The 22,318-nt window shown below is 43.9% G+C and overlaps 1 protein-coding gene across 1 annotated transcript in view; it reads right to left on the reverse strand.

The window, feature by feature from the left end:
* Nucleotides 1-1,359: 1,359 nt before the first annotated feature.
* Dchs2 (dachsous cadherin-related 2) overlaps nt 1,360-22,318 on the reverse strand; it is a 192,174-nt gene continuing 171,215 nt past the window's right edge. The window contains exons 15-20 of the mRNA XM_041658916.1: nt 19,956-20,167; nt 17,877-18,028; nt 11,531-11,661; nt 8,702-8,988; nt 7,163-7,295; nt 1,360-4,642 (exon numbers count right to left, since the gene is read on the reverse strand). Coding sequence (XP_041514850.1) covers nt 2,052-4,642; nt 7,163-7,295; nt 8,702-8,988; nt 11,531-11,661; nt 17,877-18,028; nt 19,956-20,167 — 3,506 coding nt within the window. The 3' untranslated portion in view covers nt 1,360-2,051. The remainder of the gene's footprint in view (nt 4,643-7,162; nt 7,296-8,701; nt 8,989-11,530; nt 11,662-17,876; nt 18,029-19,955; nt 20,168-22,318) is intronic.

The raw sequence follows: 22,318 nt of genomic DNA on the forward strand, positions 1-22,318 counted from the left end.
TCAGCAAAGTAACACGGAACAGATGAGGGAGCTTAATACTCGACTTGAAGGAAGACAGCTGAAGTTGTATTTGTTTACTTAGGAAAGAGCACTCTGGTTTAAAGGGCCGACATGGATGCCTGAGGAGGCTCTTCCCCATCATCTTCACATCTTACCCTCCACTGGACTGTGGCCGTTACTCCGTGGTGCGGCGGTGCTAGCAATGGGATTAATAAAGTCATCAATTAAACATCTGCTAAATGTTGGTACGGAGATCCACGTATGTCTTGTCATATGAAATAGCAAGGGGGGAAACACCCACAGAATCATGTTCAGTAATAAATCAAAGGTGAATATCTTAGTGAAAGGTTAGATGGGTAACTCCCTTTTTCTACAAAAGCCTGAGTGGATAACCCATTTAAAAAACAAGGCATTCATGGTTAACACATAAATTCTGCTACAAAGCAAAGCTTTCACATGTAATTAGCAAAGAAAACACTATGAGTGCATTCCTATGACCAACCACGCTCTGCTGAAAACAGTTAAAAGAAAACCCATTGGCACAGTGAAATAATTACAGTTTTGTGGATTTCTTTTGTCTTTTAGCAAAAGTCATTAAATTTCTACTTCAGATGCCCCAGAGATAAGGAGAGACATGAATCAGTGCTATAATATTTAAACGGCCTACATGTGATTTCCCTGGAATTCCAGCTTATCCAAATCCTTCATGGCCATCACACTGGTTCCTAATGTGGTTTAGACACACGCTCTGCATTTGAGTCAGCAAGAAGATATACACTTATATTCTATCAGCACTGGCAGCCACTGAACTGCTGGCCTACTCGACCGGATATCAAACTGCACCTGCAACGGTTTTAAGGAAATGCAATGCCTCACCTAGTTCCACAGGTGGTATCCATGGAAACAATCTATAAAAGAACTACTTCCAGAGTGGAAGTCCACCTGATCTACCGAGAAAACAACCCAGATGCATTCGCGACTTCTCACTGGAATCCCCAGAAGGTGATCCCAAAGCCTGGCTGTGGTCCTCCCACCCTGTCCCCATCCCATGGGAGGATGACTTGTGGATCCTCCCATGCATCTTCGGGATGCACGCAGCCTCCTAGCAGGGAAGGGCATCTCTTATGCCCTGTTGGTCTGTCGGAGAGCAGGGTGGCACTTCATGTAGGCACCCGTGTGAAGTCTCTAATGTGTTTAGGTAATTTTCTGAGTGGATCGGGTGGGCTTCTGACACAGGAACCGTGTAGAGCAGAATATTTTGTACCCTGTTGTGGAACTGTCCCAGGTAACAACAAAGTGATGATAAGTTAATGGAAGAGAGACTTCTGACACCCACCCTTAACTTTAATAGTAGAAACTTTCATATATAAAAAAAACTTCATTTAAAAATATACTGCTAAATTACTCTATGAAAATTATAATTAGCTAGTAACATAATTTCATCTACACAAACCTTAAAATTGGCGTTGACTAGATAAATTATCTCATACACAAAGTTTCTATATGTCGAAGAAAATAAAAAGAAATAATTTCGATAAATTAATCTTCAAAGTCTCTTATTGGACAGAACAGTGGAGGGGGTATCGTTTTGTAGAAAAGGCCGAGATAACATGTCTCTGGCCTAAGCATCATCCTGTTCATTTCAGCCGTACATGGAAAATGTCCTTTCTGCTTCGTTTAATCAAGAATTCTTATTGGGCCATATCAACCCAGAGTTATGAAAAATTCCAGTCATAATTTCTGATGAATACTCAAATCATAAATTTTAAACATTAAAACAAATAACAAAACACAGGAATAACAAAACAGACTAGTTAATGTCCAAAAATGTGTGTCCTGAGAGCAACCCAAAAAGTCTAAAAGACGAAATAACTTCTCATTAAGGCAGGAGGAATTTCGAGAAACTGAAACAGGCGAGATTTCACAAGCGCAGTCTACGCGAGATTCCCCGATGCTGGGTAAGCTCGAACCCCTCCTGCCAGACTTGCTTGTGTCTTTTTGTCTGTCTCTGCCGAGTGCTGAATGAGCTGGGAGTCAACACCACAACCTCGCTACACTTGGACTTCATCGTCAGCTTTCAGTTCACGGCATGTGCCACGTCCTGGCAAGGCTGGTGACCTGGCGGGAGTCTGCATCGTCAGTAGGGAAAGAGATGGCGAGAAGCTGGGACACATGGCTTCTGATAGAGAATCGTCATAGTAGGGAAGGGGCGAGCGGGGGAGTTTATGAAGAGCCTGACCCAGGGTGATGGCTGGCATTCGCGGGGGGACCGCCTTAATCCCAGGCTGTGCTACCGCTGTTATCAAAGGGGGCGGGAAAACAAAAGATGTGTCTTTTGGAACACCAAGCATCTGCAAATGTTCGTCCTTTAGTCTGGCAAGGTCGTTAAACACCGAGGCGAGGTGCTGGAACTTGGGTTCCCAACTGAGGAAGTAATCCCAGGCGCAGCTGTCTCTTGCACCACCAGCAAGGACTGCCTGAGTGGAAAGAGATGCATACCTTCCTTCCTGACTGACTGAAGAGGCGGACTCTTTCCTGCTATCATCAGCCAAAACATCTGCTTTGGCCTCTCTTTTCTGGAATAATCCGTTATTTTGAACATAGATCTCCTCACAGCCTTCCCCTTCCTCTCCTCCCTCAAACACGTGACTGACTTCCATCACCTCAGTCCCGGCCATCACATCTGTCTCTCCTGACAGGCAAGAAAGCTGATCAGAGTCCCTGGGGATGCCCGAGTCTGGCACCCTGGACCCCTGGTCACTCAGTACAGAATCTGAGTCCTTTCTGTAAGGCTGCTCGTTTATCCTCTGGATTTCTTTATCTTCTGCGGTCTCTCCATCCACAGAGCAGTGGCCGCTGGAATGTGAACACCTGCACAGGTGGAGGATGTCTTTCTCCATGGCATTCATTAGGTTCAACCATTCAGCAGGCATGGCTCCACCAGATCCCGCCACGTCCCCATACTCCAGGGTCTGCTGCCCAGCCTGGAGCTTGCCTGGAGCCCCTGTCAATCGGGGATCATCCTGTGGGGATGACAGTGTCTTCTCCTCATAACTGGGCAGTGGGTTGTTGGGCTTATTTCTTAAAATCAGTCCGAGTAGAGTGCAGACAAGCAAGAGGAACACTAAAAAGGAGGCCACAAGACTGATGGAGAAACTGTGGGCAAACACTGCTGTGTGATGTCCTTCAGATGGCAAAGAGATATTCACAAACACAGTGCAGGATGCGGACTTGGAGCTGGGCTTGGGGCTGTGGGCAGTTATTCTCACTTCCAGCGTGTCTTCTTTGCTCAGCTGACTGTTGATTAGGAAAGGGGCTCCAGTCCAGTAAATATTGCCGTTCGTTTTGTTTACTGAAAAGAGAGGGGATGGAGTCCTGAGGGAGTAAAGGACGACCCCGTCGTCGCCCGCGTCGGCATCTGAGGCGTCCACTCTGCCAATCAGCTGCTGTCCTTGGCCTTCCTCGGGGAGACTGAAAAAGTACTGGTCTTGAGTAAAGATGGGTTCAAACTCATCCATCCCTTCGACTTCCACCCAGACCTCCAGGGAAGCTGTGGCGCCACCTCTGTCTTTGGCCTGAACCACGAGGCAGTACTTGGTAACATGCTCATAGTCCAGCGTCTGCTCAGCTCGAATGTCCCCCGTTAAAGGGTCAATGACAAAGACATCCTGATAGGGGTGCATCCCATGTGTGACAAGGCAGGGTGAGGAAATAGAGTACGTCACTTCTCCATAAGGCCCGGCGTCAAAATCCAGGGCACAGACAGAGCACACGACCGAGGGAGCAGGCAGGTTTTCAGGAGCAGCGCAGGTCAGGATGGAGGACATAAACCGAGGGGCGTGGTCATTGTCGTCTAACACACTGATACGCACAGCAGCGAAAGAAACATGTGTCTCGTCTGCATCAGCAGCTTGGACCGTTAAAGTGAATGTTATCGTCTCCTCGTAATCCAGAGGTTTCACCAAATAAAGAACCCCAGTTCTCTCTTCTAAGTAAAAGTGTCCCTTCTCGTTTCCAGAGATGATGTCATAGCTGATTTCCGCATGGGAGCCCACGTCCTGGTCCTGTGCCGACACCACAGTGATGTGACTCCCGACAGGGGTGCTTTCCTTGACTTGGGCAAGGTACTGCCGGCTACTGAAGGTGGGCGCGTTGTCATTGACATCCATGACTTCAATTGCTATGACAGTTGTGGAACTCAGAGGAGGGCAGCCGTGGTCAGAGGCCAGAATGACAAGCTTGTGGCTGGCCCTGGCTTCTCTGTCCAGAGCACGAAGCAACACCAGAGCCCCGCCCTGCTGATGGGGATATTCCGAAGGAAGGGGGCTGGTTTCAATGTGGAAGGAGTTGTCTAAGTCGCCATTGATGATGGAATACTCAGTGTGTGTGTTTTCAAAAGTGTAGTCATGGTCAAGGGTTGTAAACGTCATGAGGGTGCTTCCAGTGGGCACATCCTCTCTCAAGCTGAGATTGTAGTGCTCCGCCGTAAACTCGGGAGCAAAGCCGTTCACGTCTTGTATTTCTATCTCCACGAGCGTCAGAGCCCTCAGCGAGGGAGTTCCGCCATCACTGGCTTCAACGAGAAGTCGAAGCGTTGATATTTTATGCAGAAGCAATGGAGAACCCGTAGTAAACACAGTGCCTGCAAAATGAGAGCATGAGTCAAAGCTGTGGACTCATTGCTCAGGATCTCCTGAGCCAGCAGACACTTGGTGCGTGTGCACATGTGCACTGCTCCTTGCTGGACGTGTGACGTTACAAACAGGGCAAATGGATTTCAAAATTATTATATTTATATAAAAGTTTCAAAGCTAATCACAAGTTACAATTAAATGTGCTCCTTAAGATTGCCTTTGCCACATTTTTCCTGGATTTTATCTCTTTATAGTAAATTGTTTGATTATTTTTTAAAAGAAAGTACACTTTTGTCTCATATATTTTTATTTTATCCCATTATCTATAAAAATATGTACAGAAATATTCTAGCATAAGGTCACTATTCTGAGCTGGATAAGGTAGTGCATGCCTATAATCCTGGCACTTGGAAGGTTGAGGCAGGAGGATTGAGAGTTTGAGACTAGACAATGAGTCCTTCTCTCAAACAAAATGAAAATAGAATGGCTGGGATATTCAAGCACTCAAGTGTGCTTGGCAACACACACACATACCACATGCACACACACACACACACCACATGCAAACACACACCATCGCACAGAAACACACACATGCACATACACACCACATGCAAACACACACACCACTTAAACACACACCATCACACAGAAACACACACACGCACATACACACACATATACACACACCACACGCTCGCTGCCTCAGAACACTCAGGGAATAATTCCAGCCAAAAAAGAGCAGTGTAATGTTAATGTGGAGGGCTTAATAATAAAGATATCTTTTCTCAAGATCAGGGGTTAATTCAACAAGTGGCATTTTCCTTAATGATATAATATATCAAACATCTTTTATTTTGCTAAATACATGACATTTACAAGTGTGTACACAATGGTATTCTTATTGAAGTATTTTTAAGTGTGATTATTAAAATTAAATGTGTAGCGGGAGGTTTAAATGCCAAGTGTCATTGACAGTCACACATGAACTAGACGGACTTGATAGCAATTGCTAACTTAAAACATTCTAATCAACACTGCGGCAAGATTTGTGCATAACACCCATCAGGCCATTCAGTCCTACTGCGAATGGAACGCTCAGGGGTCTGCATCACACACGGTTACAGGCTGAGCCAGGACAGCAGTCACCAGTGTATGGACGCCCATGGGATGAGAACAGACTGAGAGAGAAAGGGGACAGTGACGTCCCTAACACGCTTACACTTACACCACACGCACACACCTAAGGTTGTGTAGACAGAAGGGACAGTGACGTCCCTAACACGCTTACACTTACACCACACGCACACACCTAAGGTTGTGTAGGCAGAAGGGACAGTGATGTCCCTAACACGCTTACACTTACAACACATGCACACACCTAAGGTTGTGTAGGCAGAAGGGACAGTGACGTCCCTAACACGCTTACACTTACATCACACGCACACACCTAAGGTTGTGTAGGCAGAAGGGACAGTGATGTCCCTAACACGCTTACACTTACACCACACGCACACACCTAAGGTTGTGTAGACAGAAAGGACAGTGATGTCCCTAACACGCTTACACTTACACCACATGCACACACCTAAGGTTGTGTAGACAGAAGGGACAGTGATGTCCCTAACACGCTTACACTTACACCACATGCACACACCTAAGGTTGGGTAGCATTTGTATTCTCTCATCACAAGACCTGATGAGTCTTCTGATGCTTTGGACCTAAATTCTTCTTTACATCTCATTTTAAACTCACCTCTCAGTTGACAAGGAGGCTGCGATGCTCAGAGCTGAGACCACAGTATGATGCCCTGGTCCTTTTCTTCCCCAGAGTGTGCCCCCTAGGACACCATGTTCCTTATTAGCCCTCTTTATTGAGTTCAGCATTCAGTGTTGTTCACTACTAAGGCCCCTGTGCCCTGTCTAAACCTTTGAGTGAGCTTTGCTGTCTGAGTACATGGTACAGCACAGATGCCCCTCTGATAAAAATACAAAGGGCCATGGAAGACACCAAATGAAGCAGAACACTGCAATGGCTTGTATTTGGTAGAGACTGACACTAAATTGTTTTTAAATTACTCTTATCTCTATTGAGCGTTTGGCACTATTGCTGGATATTTTTGCGCTGGGTAAACAGCTTCTACACTCTGTTTCTAAGAAACTCTCATTAATGAGTTGATTCTTTTAGACATTATTTTGATTCTCACTGAGTCACAGAACAGCTTCCTAAGCCCTGTTGGTGGGACACATGAACATGGGTGTCACCCTATGGGTGGTGCTGGTAGGGGGAGTGTCTCTGCATTTCTTCCTGCTGAGTAGCATTTAACCCAAACCCTTCACGTTCTAGCCACTGAGAATCTGAAGAACAACCACTGCCATTCCCACTGTAGGTAAGAAAGAAAGCAGTGTCCACAGCCGCAGCGAGTGGGAGGAGCCGGGGAAGACTGCGTCAGAAACACTCAAAGTGGATGCTTCTGTCTTTCTGTGCTGTCACTGATGATGCCCTAATGTCTCCGTCAGTAACTCACCATTCCTGGGATCAACCGCAAATCCCTCCAACGATGAGACGATCCTGTAAGAAATGTCCTCACTGCTTTCTATGTCTGCAGCAGACAGGGTCAGCACAGAGGACCCTCTGGGTACTAGTTCAGGAACTGTGACCTGAGGACAAAAAGGACAAAGGCATCATGCTTGTGAATATCTTATCTTCAGGAGTAGCCGCAGAACCTGACATCATGCTATTGGTTTCGACTCAAGAAACTACCCGATCTGCTTTTCATAGGCCTTGTGGTGGTTTGATGAAAATGACTCCCATAGGCTCATAGGGAGAGGTACTACTGGGAGGTGTGGCCTTGTTGGTGTAGGGATAGCCTTGTTGGACAAAGTGTCACTGTTGGTGGTCAAGTCCAGTGTGACACTTCCTCTTCCTGCTGCCTAGGGATCCAGATATAGAAATCTCAGCTCCTTTTCCTACATCATGTCTGCCTGCATGCTCCCGGTGCGTCCCACCATGATGAGAGTAGACTGAACCTCTAAACCTGTAAGCCAGACCCAGTTAAATTTTTCCTTTTATAAGTACTGCCGTGGTCATGGGGTATCCTCACAGCAATAGAACAATGACTAAGACAGAGCAGCCTGTTGATGTATAAAGTTGATACATCGAAGTAATTATGTTAATAGCCCCTGGGTTCAGAAAACTATTTTAATTTCACTCATTCTGGTTCTTTCTATGAAACGTTTTATTTCTAGATTTTTTTCTGAGTGGCAGAAGGTAGTGCAATCACTAACTTCATATCAGATATATTAACTACGTCCCTCAAGCAAGGCATCATGGAAGATGGTTATTTAGGTTAAGTTCTCATGTTCATCATCTTTCCTTGGCTTCATTGAAGGGTGATGGGATACGTTTCCATTCTCTGTCCTGACTGCTTTAAGCATAGAGTCTGCCCTAAAATCTAAAATCTTCCTGGATTGGCTCACCATCTGTGTGAAATGGTAATACAAAGAATGATAGTCCAAAACTTTGTCAGATCCTGCAAACGATCTCATCTTCTTTGTGGCCTTGAAAATCCAGGGCCAATTCCAATTGTTGTGAACACCTCAACTCCAACTCCACACACACAAAGGAGAACACACCAAAGGGTGGTGGTCTGCACACTCAGTAAACTGAAATAAATGATCCAAATAATTCCAGCTGATTTCTAGTCTACAATATGATAGGAAAGCCTGCAGCAATAACTCAGTATGACAACAGTGAGGACTGATAGCCTAGGCCAGATCATCAGTGGTGGAAGGCTGACATGTCTCGCTGTTATTACTTATTATATTTTATGTTATGTGTATAGGTGTTTGGCCTGCATGTCAGTCTGTCCCCACACACATGCCTAGTGTCTGTCGAGTTCTAAAGAGGGTGTCAGACTCCCTGGATCTGGGTTACAGAAGGTTGGGAGTTCCCACATGAGTGCTGGGAAGAGAATCAAGTTCTCAGGAAGAACAGGCAGGGCTTTTAACTTCTCAGCCCTCTCTCAGTCCCTTGCCCCATTCTTTCTAGTTTTCCATCTCTTTACCTGATAGATGTCTTGAGAAAACACTGGAGGGTTATCATTGACATCCAGCACACGGATGATAAGGGAACCCTCTGTGTGGTGCCCTGAATCAGAAACGCGGATGATCAGTTCGTATTCAGCAACCTCTTCAAAATCCAGTGTTTGCGCCAGCACTACCACTCCTGTGCCCCGATCGATAGCAAACTTGGCTCCGGAGTTACTCCCTTCGACAAAACTGAAGGTGAAAGCTGGATTCAAATCCGCATCATGAACGGATACCCGAGCCACGATTACACCAGGCAAAGAATCTGCAATCATCAGGACCAAAGTCAGCTTCCATTAAATTCATCATCAAAAGACATTGCTTCAATCACGCAACACAAGTATTTTCATTTTAAATCTAAAATGATTTTCTTTTTTTTTTCTGGCATGATTTCTCATGTAAAGCTCATTACAGGCTAAATCAAAACACAGAAGAATTTGCCAGTCCAATAAAAGTGAAAAATCTACCACAGAGGAGAAAATTGAGGAAGCAGGCTATACTCCAGATTTATATTACAGTTTTCCACTGTATGCTTACAGCACAATTCCAGATTCAGAAGCCATTCTGAATGCTTTACTGTGGCACACAGTGTTGACTGAGTTTTCTGTCCGACCCAGTTCCGCAATCATTAAGTCCCAAATAAATCACACAGAGGTCTACATTAGTTATAAACTGATTGGCTCATTAGCTCAGGCTTCTTATTAACTCTTACAACTTATATTAGCCCATTTTTCCTGCCTGTGTTAGCCACGTGGCTTGGTACCTTATTTGGCAAGGCAGTCACATCTTGCTTTTTCTGAGGCTGAGCCAAAACTACAGAGGAATGGGCTTCCTTTTTTCCCAGAATTCTCCTGTTCTCATTGACCCACCTCTACTTCCTGTCTGGTTATCCCACCTATACTTCCTGCCTGGCTACTGGCCAATCAGTGTTTATTTAAAATATAATTGACAGAATACAGACCATTGTCCCACACCACTGAATAGACATTCTCAAGAGTGTAGGGAGGAAGAAAGACATTATTCAAAGAATTTATTCAAATAATTAACTTTGTAAGCAGGACAGAGCTGAATAAAAATATTTAGGTACAGATGCAAGATTTAGTACTTACTCTCTGCTGGGGTGAGGAAAGAAAGAAAAATATTTCTTTGATAATGACAGACATTGCTTTAAATTTCTCAAAATTCAAATTCCCAGGGCTAAGGGAAAACAAAGCATTCTCAGGGTAGCGAATTTACTATTTACTAATGCACTATTACTCACGAAAAAGCCCTCCCTGAACACATGACATGCTCAGTGTCTCACACGCCACTGGGTTCCCTACCTAACCCACTGGTGAAAGGAACTTCATTTCCAAGAGTCTAGTCTGGTGCAGGTGGAAAGTCTGTAGTGATGAGGCAAGCAGGCCTGCTTTTTGTCCCGCCCAGCTCCCAGCCGCCTGGCTAGCTTATGCCCCAAAATAACAACATGGAAACTATATTCTTTTAAATGCTTCTTGGCCCATTATATCTAGCCTCTTCTTGGCTAATTTTCACATCTTGCTTTAACCCATATATAGTAATCTGTGTAGCATCACGAGGTGGTGGCTTACTGGGAAAGATTCAGCATGTCTGACCTAGTGGCTGGCTCCATGGTGTCTGACAAACTATGCTTTCTTTCTTCCAACATTCTGTTCTGTCTACTCCATCCACCTAATTTTCTGACCTATCAAAAGGCCAAGGCAGTCTCTTTATTAACCAATGAAATTAACACATAGACAAATGACCCACCTACATCAAAAGTCTCTTCCAAGACATTCAGAATTGTTCCACTGCATATGGGATACATAATTTTCGCTCTTCACTCCTGGGGAAGAATTCTTGATAGTACTAAGCTCTTAGCCTACTCAGTAGATTTCAATTCATGTAATCTGTTCTCATGATAGATTCACAGCAGTCATGTTGATGTATTTTAACATCGATTTATGTGTCCAGGAACAGGACACGGCCATCAAATTGAATGAAGTTATCAAAAGTGAGCGATAAACCTGAAATATGTTTTGTTCATAGAGAGGAACACTTATAGACATCCCTGTATGTAGAGGCTTCTACAGAACGGGCTTGGTATAGTCTGTTTAGAGGGCAAAGACAGTAAGAGGTTCAAACTGTTTCAGGAGTGGCTTTGGTAGGAAAAGAGAAAGCAGAGAGACAGAGGTCACCACCATGTCCAACTTTGTCTATAGAGGGATAAGTTGGCTTTACTAGTTCGGTCATTCACCAAGGGACAACTTTGGGTTCCCAGACTATGGAGTCATTGCACATCAAATGACTCAGTCAGTCCAGCACGAAACCCATTGTGTTCAGTCTCAACCAGTGGTGTGGTGCTCATGCTGAAGGCTGGGTTATGTTAGGGAACGTTTTGACTCTGCACCTTATCCTGTTAACTTAGCTATTGCCATGAGCATCCTTCCAAGACCAACGAAGCGTGGGTCTAACAGCAAAGGTCAAGAGATTCTTACAACAGCAACAAAGGCTTCTGTCTGGAGTACATTCAGTGTCTCAGGAATTTTCCTCTGCACATGAGCACACTGTAAAGAACGATGGAGGTGAGGGACTCAGTCTCAAGCCCATCTAAATGCAAATTCGAGTTTTATGATTTACCTCTCATGACGTTTGATATTTTCCTTATGAACTTCCATTGTGTAGTCAATAAAATGAAGGGAAAATGATCTGACTTGCCCGGCTGTAGAGGAACCAATGCTTAGTGCAACATCCGGTTGTAAAATAAAATGCACACATTAATTAAAAGTTGGTTCCAAACTGGCACTTACTTTCTGCAATCTCTATCGCTTCTGAGGGGAGAAATACTGGGGCGTTGTCGTTTATGTCAATCACCTGTATCTCGATGAGAGTCGTGGCAGAAAGCCTGGGCACCCCTCTGTCTGCGGCCTGCACAATCAAGCTGTTTTGGAAAAGAATCAAGGAACATTATGAACCATCTAGGAAGTATAAAAAACACATAAATATCAAATCTAGTTTAATTTTTTTATGTGAATTCACTGGCTTTTATTTCTCCCCTGGCCTTTTCTAAACGGCATCTTTTACAATTCATCTCACAAGAATGGTAGCTTGAGACGTATGTATTTTTGACAAGCTTTGGGAACCAACGCCAGCAGACTGCCACACAATCTCTTGGAGACAGACTTTGAAATCCTACTAGGAATAATCTAAGCAGTATAGGCACCCACGCTTGTGCCCATCTACTGCAGGGGGATTGCTACCTATTTCCATCTATTTGGACCATCAAAACATGCCGTCAAAATGATGGCTAGATATGGATAGATTTCAGATTCAAGTTTCAAACACTACAGACTTGGGAGAGCTTGCTGCCATGGTGAAGGAGTGACTGGTTCATGATGTGCTCGGACTGCAGAGAAACTGGTGGGTTCTGAAGGAACTCACACAATGCCATTTAATCTCACTGGGCTGGGGCTACAGGGAATTGTTCTACCACCCAAGCTAGAGCAACTGCTGCTGGCCCCAACTACTCCCTTTCTCTTGCTACTTTTCTAGCATCCTCTAGTTGCAAGCTTGGTCAGCTGACCTCCTCAGTGTCCCTTGATCTATTTTGGCCCTATCATCAGGGTCTCAGGTGATCAAACACCCTGCTGAAATCTAGGACCTAAGGGTTTCCCAAAGCACGGAAAATTCAATGTTTTCATGACCAGTGAAGCCTAGACAAGTTGGGACTTGAGATGTTTAGTACCAAATCCAGAAATGTATGTGATTTCCTGTACTAAACATAGAGAAGCATGTACCTGTGCTAGCCAGTCTCTGGACCCGTTTACCCGAAATGCTGTTGCTGGTTTGCATTCTTAGGGCTTGAGAGATGGTGTGGGGAAGCTAACAGTATAAACGTCCCTTCCAGAAGGTCCAAGTTCAGTTCCCAACATTCACAACTTGTGGCTCACAACCACCTCTGATACCATTTGGCCTCCGCAGGCACCGGCTCTCAGCCTCTCTCCCTGTCCCACAGGCACCTAATTAAAACAATTAGTTTTAATCCTGAAATCCTGAACAGCGATTTAAACATTCCTTGCATCTCCTTCCTAAGGACATTCTTTACACTCCAATGCCCTCTTGACGCTCACATCTCCTGTAAAGTCCCTTGACTCTCACAAGATCTGAAAGCCCTTTATGACCACAGCACAGTGCACATTTTTCTGCTTTAAGAGTTATCTTTCTGATGGTTGACCTGTCTGTCTCTTCTACGAGTTTGTATAAAACAAGTGGATGGCTTACTTTAATACTTTAAGGAAGGTTGATGAAAGTTTCTGAAGTTTTTCCCACGGTTAGAGGTTTATTAAAGGGTAAAGTCAGATCTTGCTGAACTCAGGACCCTGTGCTCCTCCTAACGGGCCCTTCCTCCGCATGCTGTATATACAGAGCTCATCATCTGGTTTTTTTTTCATATTTTTCTCTAAGTGTTGGGCGTCCTGCGACCAGAACATCTTTTCCTGTTCTCCCAGCGTGGGAGGCTTCTCTCACCATAGTCCACTTCAAAAGAGGCATTTGACCAGATTAGATCTCACTTCATTTCCTTAAAATACTGACATTCTTGGCAGAAGATATCGAAAAAATTTTCTTTCCACTTTATCTCATACGTCTACTAAGAATTTTCTGTTCCTTCTGAAACTTTTTGAAAAATAAAAGTATCAGCTAATACCAGAAATGGATATTAAAAATGTTAGGATTTCTGGTAAGGGATGGTTAAATGGTGTCTCAGGTCTGTCTCCTCTTCCCTGACTTCCACTGAGAGGACAGCTAGGACATTTAAAAATACACAAGTCCCCAAGGCTAAACCACAAAATGGGGAACAAGTTGGAAGCAGAAGAGATGAGAAGATACAGGATGCCATGGTGGATACAGGAAAGTGTGTGGGAGGAGGCCAGAGATTAGCAGATAGCCAAAGACATAACACTAAAAATGACCTTCACTCCATCTATTAAATATGCTTGCTTTGCATTGTAAATATGTATTAAATAGATTCATGTGTGTGTGTGCATTCATATGTTCCTGTCTATCTTACACAAAGTCTTTCTTCCATGATCTTTAATCCTTTTCAGTGTCTTGTTTGATGCGTTTGAGAAGTAAAACAAAAGTTAGCCAACAAACAAAACAAGAAGTCTAACACCTCAAAGGGGCCAGTGTCTACTGAACATTCATCCAATAGGATCCATATCAACAACCCAAAGTGGCAAACACCAAACTGAAATAATAATTGAGATAAACAAAGAAATAAATTGGCAAAGAGAAGAAACACACAATGAGACCATGTCTGAGGAGAGAAAGGAAGGGTCCCTCATTCAAAAATAACGTATCCAGTTCAAAAAGAGACCCCATTAGAGACCATGAGAAGTGAAACGGCTCGGCGAGAAAAAACCTTTTGCAGCAATCCTGACGAGCTGAGTTCAGTCCCTTGGACCCATAAGGTAGAGAGGGAAAACCCGCTCCACAAGTGGTGCTCTCAGCCCCACTCTCATGCAATGGCACGTGTACACACAGCAAACACGCTCACTCACACACGTAAAAATTAATGTCCAAAATTAAAATAATATAATGATAAGCAAAAAGAGAATCCCAAACTGTTCTATAGAGAAAGGAGAAAATAGCATACAACAGGGGTTGCACAAGGCTTCAGAATCAAACAGATTTCAGAACATAAAACAGCAATGCCTTTCAAAGTCAGAAAGATATTTTTTAACCTCTATACCATCACACACACACATGCACACACAGGCATGCATAAGCACACATAGGCGTATATATGATTGACGGCCTTTGCAGATATACAAGGGCCCTGGGAATTTACTTCTATGGCAGAGGAGGGGCAGTCACTCTTGGCTTTTGCTTCTCACAGTTTGGAGTTAATTTATTCATGGGGAGTTGGAGAAAGGCCTTTTTAAATATTAGGACTAATTTAAATGTTGGGAACATGACGCAAATAGGAAAAAGTTAAAAACCTTTTGATTTAATTGCTAACTAAGCTGCATTGAGTAAGAACTCTGTGACAGAAAACCTTCACAATCGGAAAGTTCTTAGTTCCCGGGACATCCAGATTATCGTATCTCTGAAATTACTGCAGTCTCTGCGATCAGTGAGAGAACGCTCAAGCCACCTGTGGAGGGGAAGTTCTCCGTGCTTTAAATTACTGTGGCAGCAATGAGGCAAGAGAAGAATAATTATACATTGAGCATAATAATTTTAGCAATTACATTAAAATATTACAAAACAATTTCCTAACTGCTAAGTTAGGATGAGATTTTAAACTTTTAAAAATACTGCTGAAGCAATATTTTGAAATATAGTAAATCACAAAAACAACAAGACACTTAATCAGCCTTTCAGAAAGGAAAGGGTTTTCGGGTGGTTAATTAATCCAATCCTCGCACTAACATATTTCACTCAACCCAGCCTTCAGTGTTTGACCACACAAATACATTGTATTTTCCTCATGAAAATGAAAGTCGTCTCAAATACTGAAACAGTGTTTTGTACTTATTTTTTCCTTAATTCTGTAGCTCACGTGGCAGAAACTGTGTACCTGAGGTTCAGAAGCACTAAATTTGATCCTCTAATAGTATTGCAGCCCAGAATAAGCCACCCGTTGTAACTTGCACTGTTAATCCATAAAATACCTGCCTTAATTTCCTTATGAGAGGGTTACAAGAATTAAATGAAACACAGTAGCCACACCCTGCATCCATGTTTTGCCTTTTTTTCAACATTTTAATTATTCATGGCCAACCACCATCCAAAAGTATTAATGGAAAATTCTAGAAATAAACAAGCCATAAGTTTTAAATAGTTACATTTTTTACTATGTTGGTGACACTTCCCAGGACTGTACTCTTTCCTCCCCAGAATGTCAGCTGCTTTTCTGTCCAGCGTATCCACGCTGAATGTATCACCAGACAGTTATTAACTTACTAGCCATCTCAATCACCTGCTATAGAGCGGTGTTCTGTTCGGGTAATTGTTGAGTTAATTATCAGCTCCTTCAGATCACAGGGTTAGTGATACAAAGGAGCCCCCAAGGCACAAAACAAGGAAAGAGAGATTAACTCTGGTACTGTGTGGCAATACTGAGTGGCATTTAGAAACCAAGTGATAATAATAATAACTCAATAGTAAGTTACAGGTCTTGAGTGAGAACCTCAGAACACACCCATCACGGATAAGGAGCAACTATTATAACACACGTTGAAGGCTTTTGGAGGGAAAACCACAAAGATACTATTACACTGTAAACCAAACATAAACAAGAAAGACAAACTTCCTTTTACCACAACGCTGATAAGTCTCTCTGAAGACAAGCAATTTTAAGAGCTTGTGAGAAGTGTTTTAAATAGGAGCATGTTCCTATTCTCAGATGGTCATGCTGCATAAACACTAGGGTGCTCCTTGTTATTTCCTACGTATGCTCAAGGCCGGAACGCACAGGGAATACTTCAGTAATCTGTCCTGTTCTTGGTGTGCTGTCTGTGTGCATGCCTCTGTTTCAATCATGCACTTGGCCGCCTAGCTCCTCTACACACACACATGTCCTCTCCAAAGACACATGTCCAGCAACCTTGCTCCCCCCACACACACACCTGCGTTGGGCTACACATACATCCATCTCTCGACTATCTTTGTCTTCCCCCACAACAGACGAGCTCACCCAGTATCTATACAGATATACTCACAGCGTACGATTTGAAGGGCTGATCCAGCCTGAACTGGTTTGGGGAGCTTGTTCCATAAGACACAACTGTGTCTCCTCTACACTTTAAGGGAGAATTGGCTACTGACCACCTAATGCGATGCTTGACTGGGTGTGCATAGGAGTCAAATCAGATGTGCCATGGGAATGGGTATGCACAGGCCATAAATGTTATAGGATCTAATTTATCAATCAAAGCTGAGATTTACCCTCGCTATGCCCCTTTAGAAACCAAAGCCTTCTTTCTCTTAAACCCCATAAGAAGAAGCTCTCAACAACAGTCAGGGCCCTTGAGACCTTCCTTCATGGGGGGGAGGGGGCGCTTCTCCTGTGCAATGCATTCTGCTCTTTTCCTCTTTTAATAAATCAATTAATTAGTTTTTATGTGCATTAGTGTTCTGCCAGTATGTGTGTCTATGTGAGGACCTTGGTTCCCGGAGTTACAGACGGTTGTGAAGTACCACACAGATGTGGTGTGTCCCCATTTGCATGCCCACTGCTTCCTCAGAGGCTATAAGAGGATATGGACCGCCACCCAGCCCTAGCTCTGAACCAGAGTTACAGATGCTTATGAGTTTCCATCAGAGAGCTGGGAAAGGAACCCAGGTTTTCTGCAAGAACAGTCTGTTCTCTTAACCACTGAGCCATCCCTTTGGCTGTATTCTGGCCTTTTCTACTGCTTTGCTTTAAATAAGCTTGCCTGGGTACTTTTGCAACCATGTCGACTTTCATTTTGATTCTTTGAATAAGAGGCCCTCGATCCCTGCCCTGTCGCTGACCTGGGTTTAGAAATCGGTTCCCGGGTGTTCTGTTCAAGGGCTGTGCCACCATTCCTTGAGGAATACCCACTTGTGGCCACTTGGGGTTTCTCAGAATCCTTGGCTTTATTGAGTTACATGCTGAAAGAATCTGTATGGGAGTCTGGACTTTACCAACCCTGAGTCCTACAGTCAGTGAACAGGCCCGCAGCAGGAGATGCCTTTTGTGAAGGCTGGCATCCCTCAGACTCGAGACCACAATCTTTAACGGCAATGTCAGCTTTCAATAAGGTCCCTCTGCTAGAGCAAGCCACAACAAGGGCCCTGGTGACAAGGCTGTGCTCTTCACACACAAAAAGAATGAAGGATTACAAAAAGGCACGCAATTCTTTTCTACTCTGTGGAACGGTGACACAGACTTTGCAGAGGGCATTTCCACTCCAGGCACGGCACCAATGCTGTCTTTTGAAACTCGCTTCCTCAGTTCTTACAAGGATGCATAAAGTTTGCGACCTAGTCCAGTCGCATTTTCAAAACAGGAAATAATTGCTAAGACTGCTGGAATGAGCCTGGAGGTCGACTGTAGGGTACCAAAGGATTTGTCGGGACAAAGCAAAGGATGAACTCTCCAATGAGAGAGAAACTTGAACGCACCTGTATGAGTGGGTGGACTCGTAATCCAGGATAGAATCTGTTGTTATCACCCCGCTCAGCGCATCGATCTGGAAGGCTTCTGCTTGGTTGCCGGAGATGATGGAATACTCAATCAAGCTGTTCAATCCACCATCAGAGTCAGTTGCAAACACCTGTGAGAAATCAGTTTCCCATTAGAAAAGATTCCACCTGTAATGTGATCCAAGCCTGCTTTTCAGAGAAATTCATTAGGAAAGAATACAGATTATCAAATACATTAAAAAAAAAAAAAACAAAGCAGTGCTTAGCACAGTGGTTCTCAACCTTCCTAATGCTGCTGCAACCCTTTAATTCAGTCCTTCATGCAGTGGTGGTCCCCAACCACAAGATTAGTTTTGTTGATATAAACTTTATAACTGCAATTTGGTACCTGTTATAAACTATAATGCAAATTTCTCTGTTTCCTGGTGGTCTTAGGCAACCCCTGTGAAAGGGTCATTCAACCCCCAAAGGGGTCGGGACCTACAGGTTGAGAAGCGCTGGCTTTGAGTCATGCCAACAGACAGCTGACACTTGCCTTTGACTTTAACGGTCTGGATAACGGGACAGAAAATGTTCTCACATTCATCTGAAAGAGTTCCAGATGTCACTCACACATCTCAAGCTATAAGTGTGCAACTGGCAAGTTTTCTGGAGACTCCTAATATGCCTGACTGAAAGCTCTAGTTCTGCCATGGGTTCACGCTGGCTCGAGAAAGAGGGCACGAATTACAGGAAACTCCATACACTGAATGGCAATTCTTCCCCTGAGCTTTCTTCCTCACTTTTGATTTTTGCGTTTGCATGTGTGGGGGGACCAGAGGTCGACATTAGATGTCTTCATTTACTTCTTCAGGCAGAATCTCTCCTTAGCCTGGAGTCCACCGAGTCAGCTAGTCTAGCGAGTCCGCTAGCCTGGTTGCCCCATGAAGGCCCTGCCTTCCCCTTCTGAGGATGGGGCAGCCGCCACACCTGTCTGCCTTGACAGGCCGCCTGGGGACTTGAGCTCCAGCTCTCAGGCCTACACAGCAAGGGCTCTCTCCAATGAGCCATTCCCCAGTCCTCGTTCCCCTCTTATTGATTGATGAATTGTCTATAAAATAGGTCAACAAGAAACTTTTTTATATTATAATGAAGTTTTAACTCAAGGGAATTTCGAAAAGTGAATCAAATCCTAGATTACTGCCAATAAATTATCCCAATGGTCTATTCGATGAGTTTTCAAAGTAGTGCTAAGAAAGGAATAGAGGTCTGCATCACTTCCCATAGATATATCACAGGGTCTTCTGGGCTGACTTTCAAACACTAAATCTGTTGTATCACTGGAGTCAAGGTTTTAACAAGATGTTGAATTAGTAAATTGTCTTCATTTTTGCTTTCTGTATCTACTGTGACTCTGCCCCAGCTTGCATCCCTTGTCATCTCTTGGTCTCCTATTATTGATTCCCCAGTTTTATTCCTAATTACTTCTAAGCTCAGTCTTCAAACTTCTGCAAGTTCTCAGAGGATGCTGAGGACCATCATCAGGTATTGGTTTCCAAGCAAGAACAAAGAAGTCCATTGTGTCCCCTGGGGTTGTGTATTTAAGCTCTCCAGGTGGGTCTCAGCGTGATGGCAACACAGCTTCGCTGGGGTAACTTCCCATAGCAGGTGTCAGAGCAGCAGCACCCCAGCAAACACAGGAACAGAAGTGACTCTGGGAGCCTCAGCCTGCGCTGTCACCATCGTGGGAAAGAGCTCCACTGAGGCTCTGTCTTCACTTGGGATTCAGGACAGTTTTGTGACCTCCAGAGTCTTCGCTAGTGCTCGGGGAGTCCCTGGAGAAGCCAGCGGCTGAGAACTGAGCACAGGATCAATGAAGAAGCGTGAACAAAGAAAATCAGACTTTCTGCAGTCTAAGGACTCATCAACCCATAAAACATTGAACATATCCTGGAGATTGAGAAAATTGGATTGCTTCTTGGTAATAGGTCATAGGTACTCTGACATACATTGATTGATACACACACACACATGCACACACGCATGCACACACACGCATGCACACACACTTTCTGTTACCTGTATGACACGAGCATTGTAGAGCTGGCCTTCAGAGACTGATGCTCGGTACACACTTTGTGTGAAGCACGGGGCATGATCATTCACATCCTGGATGGAAACCGCTACAGTGGTGAAGGCTCTGTGCCCATCGCTCTCAGCGAGAATGATGAGCTGTGTCTCGCTCATGACTTCAAAATCAAGGAACTTCGGCTCTTCTACAGTGAGTTCTCCTGGTTTTATTCCCAAGGTGGAAACAATAAAGAGAAATGATGATGTTATTTTAAAATATCTCAAAACATTATTAACTCATGTGTTCTGACCAGGGCCATTATGGAAAAAGTTGGGATCTGTGGATATTTTCACATTTCATTTCCAACTCTGATAGGAAACTGTCTATAGCCTTGGAGTTTTCTCTTAAATCATCTTTTTCTCTTAATATTTATGTTCATCTACATTTTAAACATTTCTATTCATTCACTCACTGGGGGACCTGAACTATAAGGAAGCTGCCGTTCCTCTGCATAGAACCAGTCAGTGGATTTCCGCAGTGTGAGAAAGGTGAGCGGCTCTCACTGACAGGGATACGCTAGTTCAGGCCTGTCCCTACCTCAGTCTTGCTTGTCAATTTCCACTTCCCTGTCTCAGGCGAGGATGCATCCATCTTAAGCCTTCTTCTGTGTTTGGACAACTGCATATTCTCTGCCTACCTGCTCTAGTCTGGCTCCTTTTCCTTGGTTGTGGACTATACAGTAAGCACTGCTCCCTGACCCTTGAGCACCATATTCCCAGTACCTAGCTCATGACATTCAGTGCTTAGTACTTCTATACCCTCATAGAAAATACAGAACCAGGTTATAGAAACCGACCTTGGGGGACGATGTCACAGCTCAAGTTCTTGCCCCAAATAAGAAATTCCTCTGTGTGATTTCTACTGTGTCTGTCTGTTGTGGGATATCGTGATAATAGGACAGGTCAGAAAAGAGCAGAAGTCTAGAAACGGGGATTTCCCGGTACACGAAGGCACATGCGTTGCGATTCTGAAGGAATCTAGACTCTGTATAAGAACTTTACTGTGCATATGTGCGTCCGTGTATGTACCTTCTCTACCTCCATCCCTTCCACTACCTAATTTAAAATGACAGAAACACACTGTCATTTTTGGACACCAGATTTGACTGATTACTTTCACAACCCACACTACTTGACAATACACAGTGTGACCAATCCCTCTTGACAGTATGTGGTGTACAGATATACTGTGACTCTCACTTGGGGCGTCTCGTGATGGGCAGTAAGAGTGACTGTGATGAGCGCTTTTAATCCAAAGTGACTTGTAATTTATGCACAAAAGTAAACCTTTGGATTGGAACTATGGATCAGAAGCTCATCTCATTTTTATCCTTAAGGAAAGTGACTGTATCTTTAGAGATCAATTTTATTGATTCATCATTCATACTAGTTTTCCATTTTATAACTCATACATCCAGAAAATCTATGCTAACTACTCTTGGGCACAATTTTAATGATAACGTATCAAAAGTCACATGTAATTTACTTGATTTAGTCACTCTACAGTTTATACAAATTTCTGACCACAGTATAGGAAGGAGGAAATAGGAAGTAAGGGATGGAAGAAACTGACCAGAAAGGGAAGGGACCCAGGGTAGCTTCCTGATCCACTCAGGGATTTTGTTTGTTTTGATTTATTTTTGCTGTTTTGTTCTGATTGTTTGAGACAGGGTTTCTCTAGATATCCCCAACTATCCTGGAACTCATAAGACCAGCCTGCCCTGAAACTCACAGAGATCCACTTGCCTCTGCCTCCTGAGGGATGAGTTAAAGGTGTGTGCACCAAACCTGGTGTCCAGTAAGACAGCATTTTTAGAGGTGTGGAGGCCAAAAATGTGAGCCTATTTCCACCTTGACCAAAGGTCAGAGAGTTGGAACTTCCCTCTATTCCTTCAAGGTGAATTGTGTTTCTACCCCCAAAGATCCTACCTAGTTTCAGAGAAGAGTTCTGCTCTCTCATGGTTATTATCAACAGGTGTGGCTAATAGCCAGCCCCTGTGCTACAGGAATAGAGAAGTAGATCTGTTCCTACCTCAAACAAGAGTTTAAGGATCCAACTAAGGTTCCAGTTCCTTTAAGGGGCTAACCTTGGATTCCACCCAGAATGTTTTGGTGTAGGGTGTGAGCAGTGACTTGGTGACTTGTTTTGTTCTAGCAACAGAATGTTTAACTGTGAATGTAGCCCATGACCTTTCCTGTATCACACGTTAAGGCAGTTTTCTATCTTACTCCTACCTCTTGCGCCCAGGGTATTTTAGGCAACTGGAAAGTAACCACAGGCGATTTCAGTACTCACTGGAACTTCTGGGCAC

Source organism: Microtus oregoni, unplaced genomic scaffold (genome assembly GCF_018167655.1).
Source record: "Microtus oregoni isolate MIOR12 unplaced genomic scaffold, Mior012 000010F_ref0000083, whole genome shotgun sequence".
NCBI classification, from domain to species: Eukaryota; Metazoa; Chordata; class Mammalia; order Rodentia; family Cricetidae; genus Microtus; species Microtus oregoni.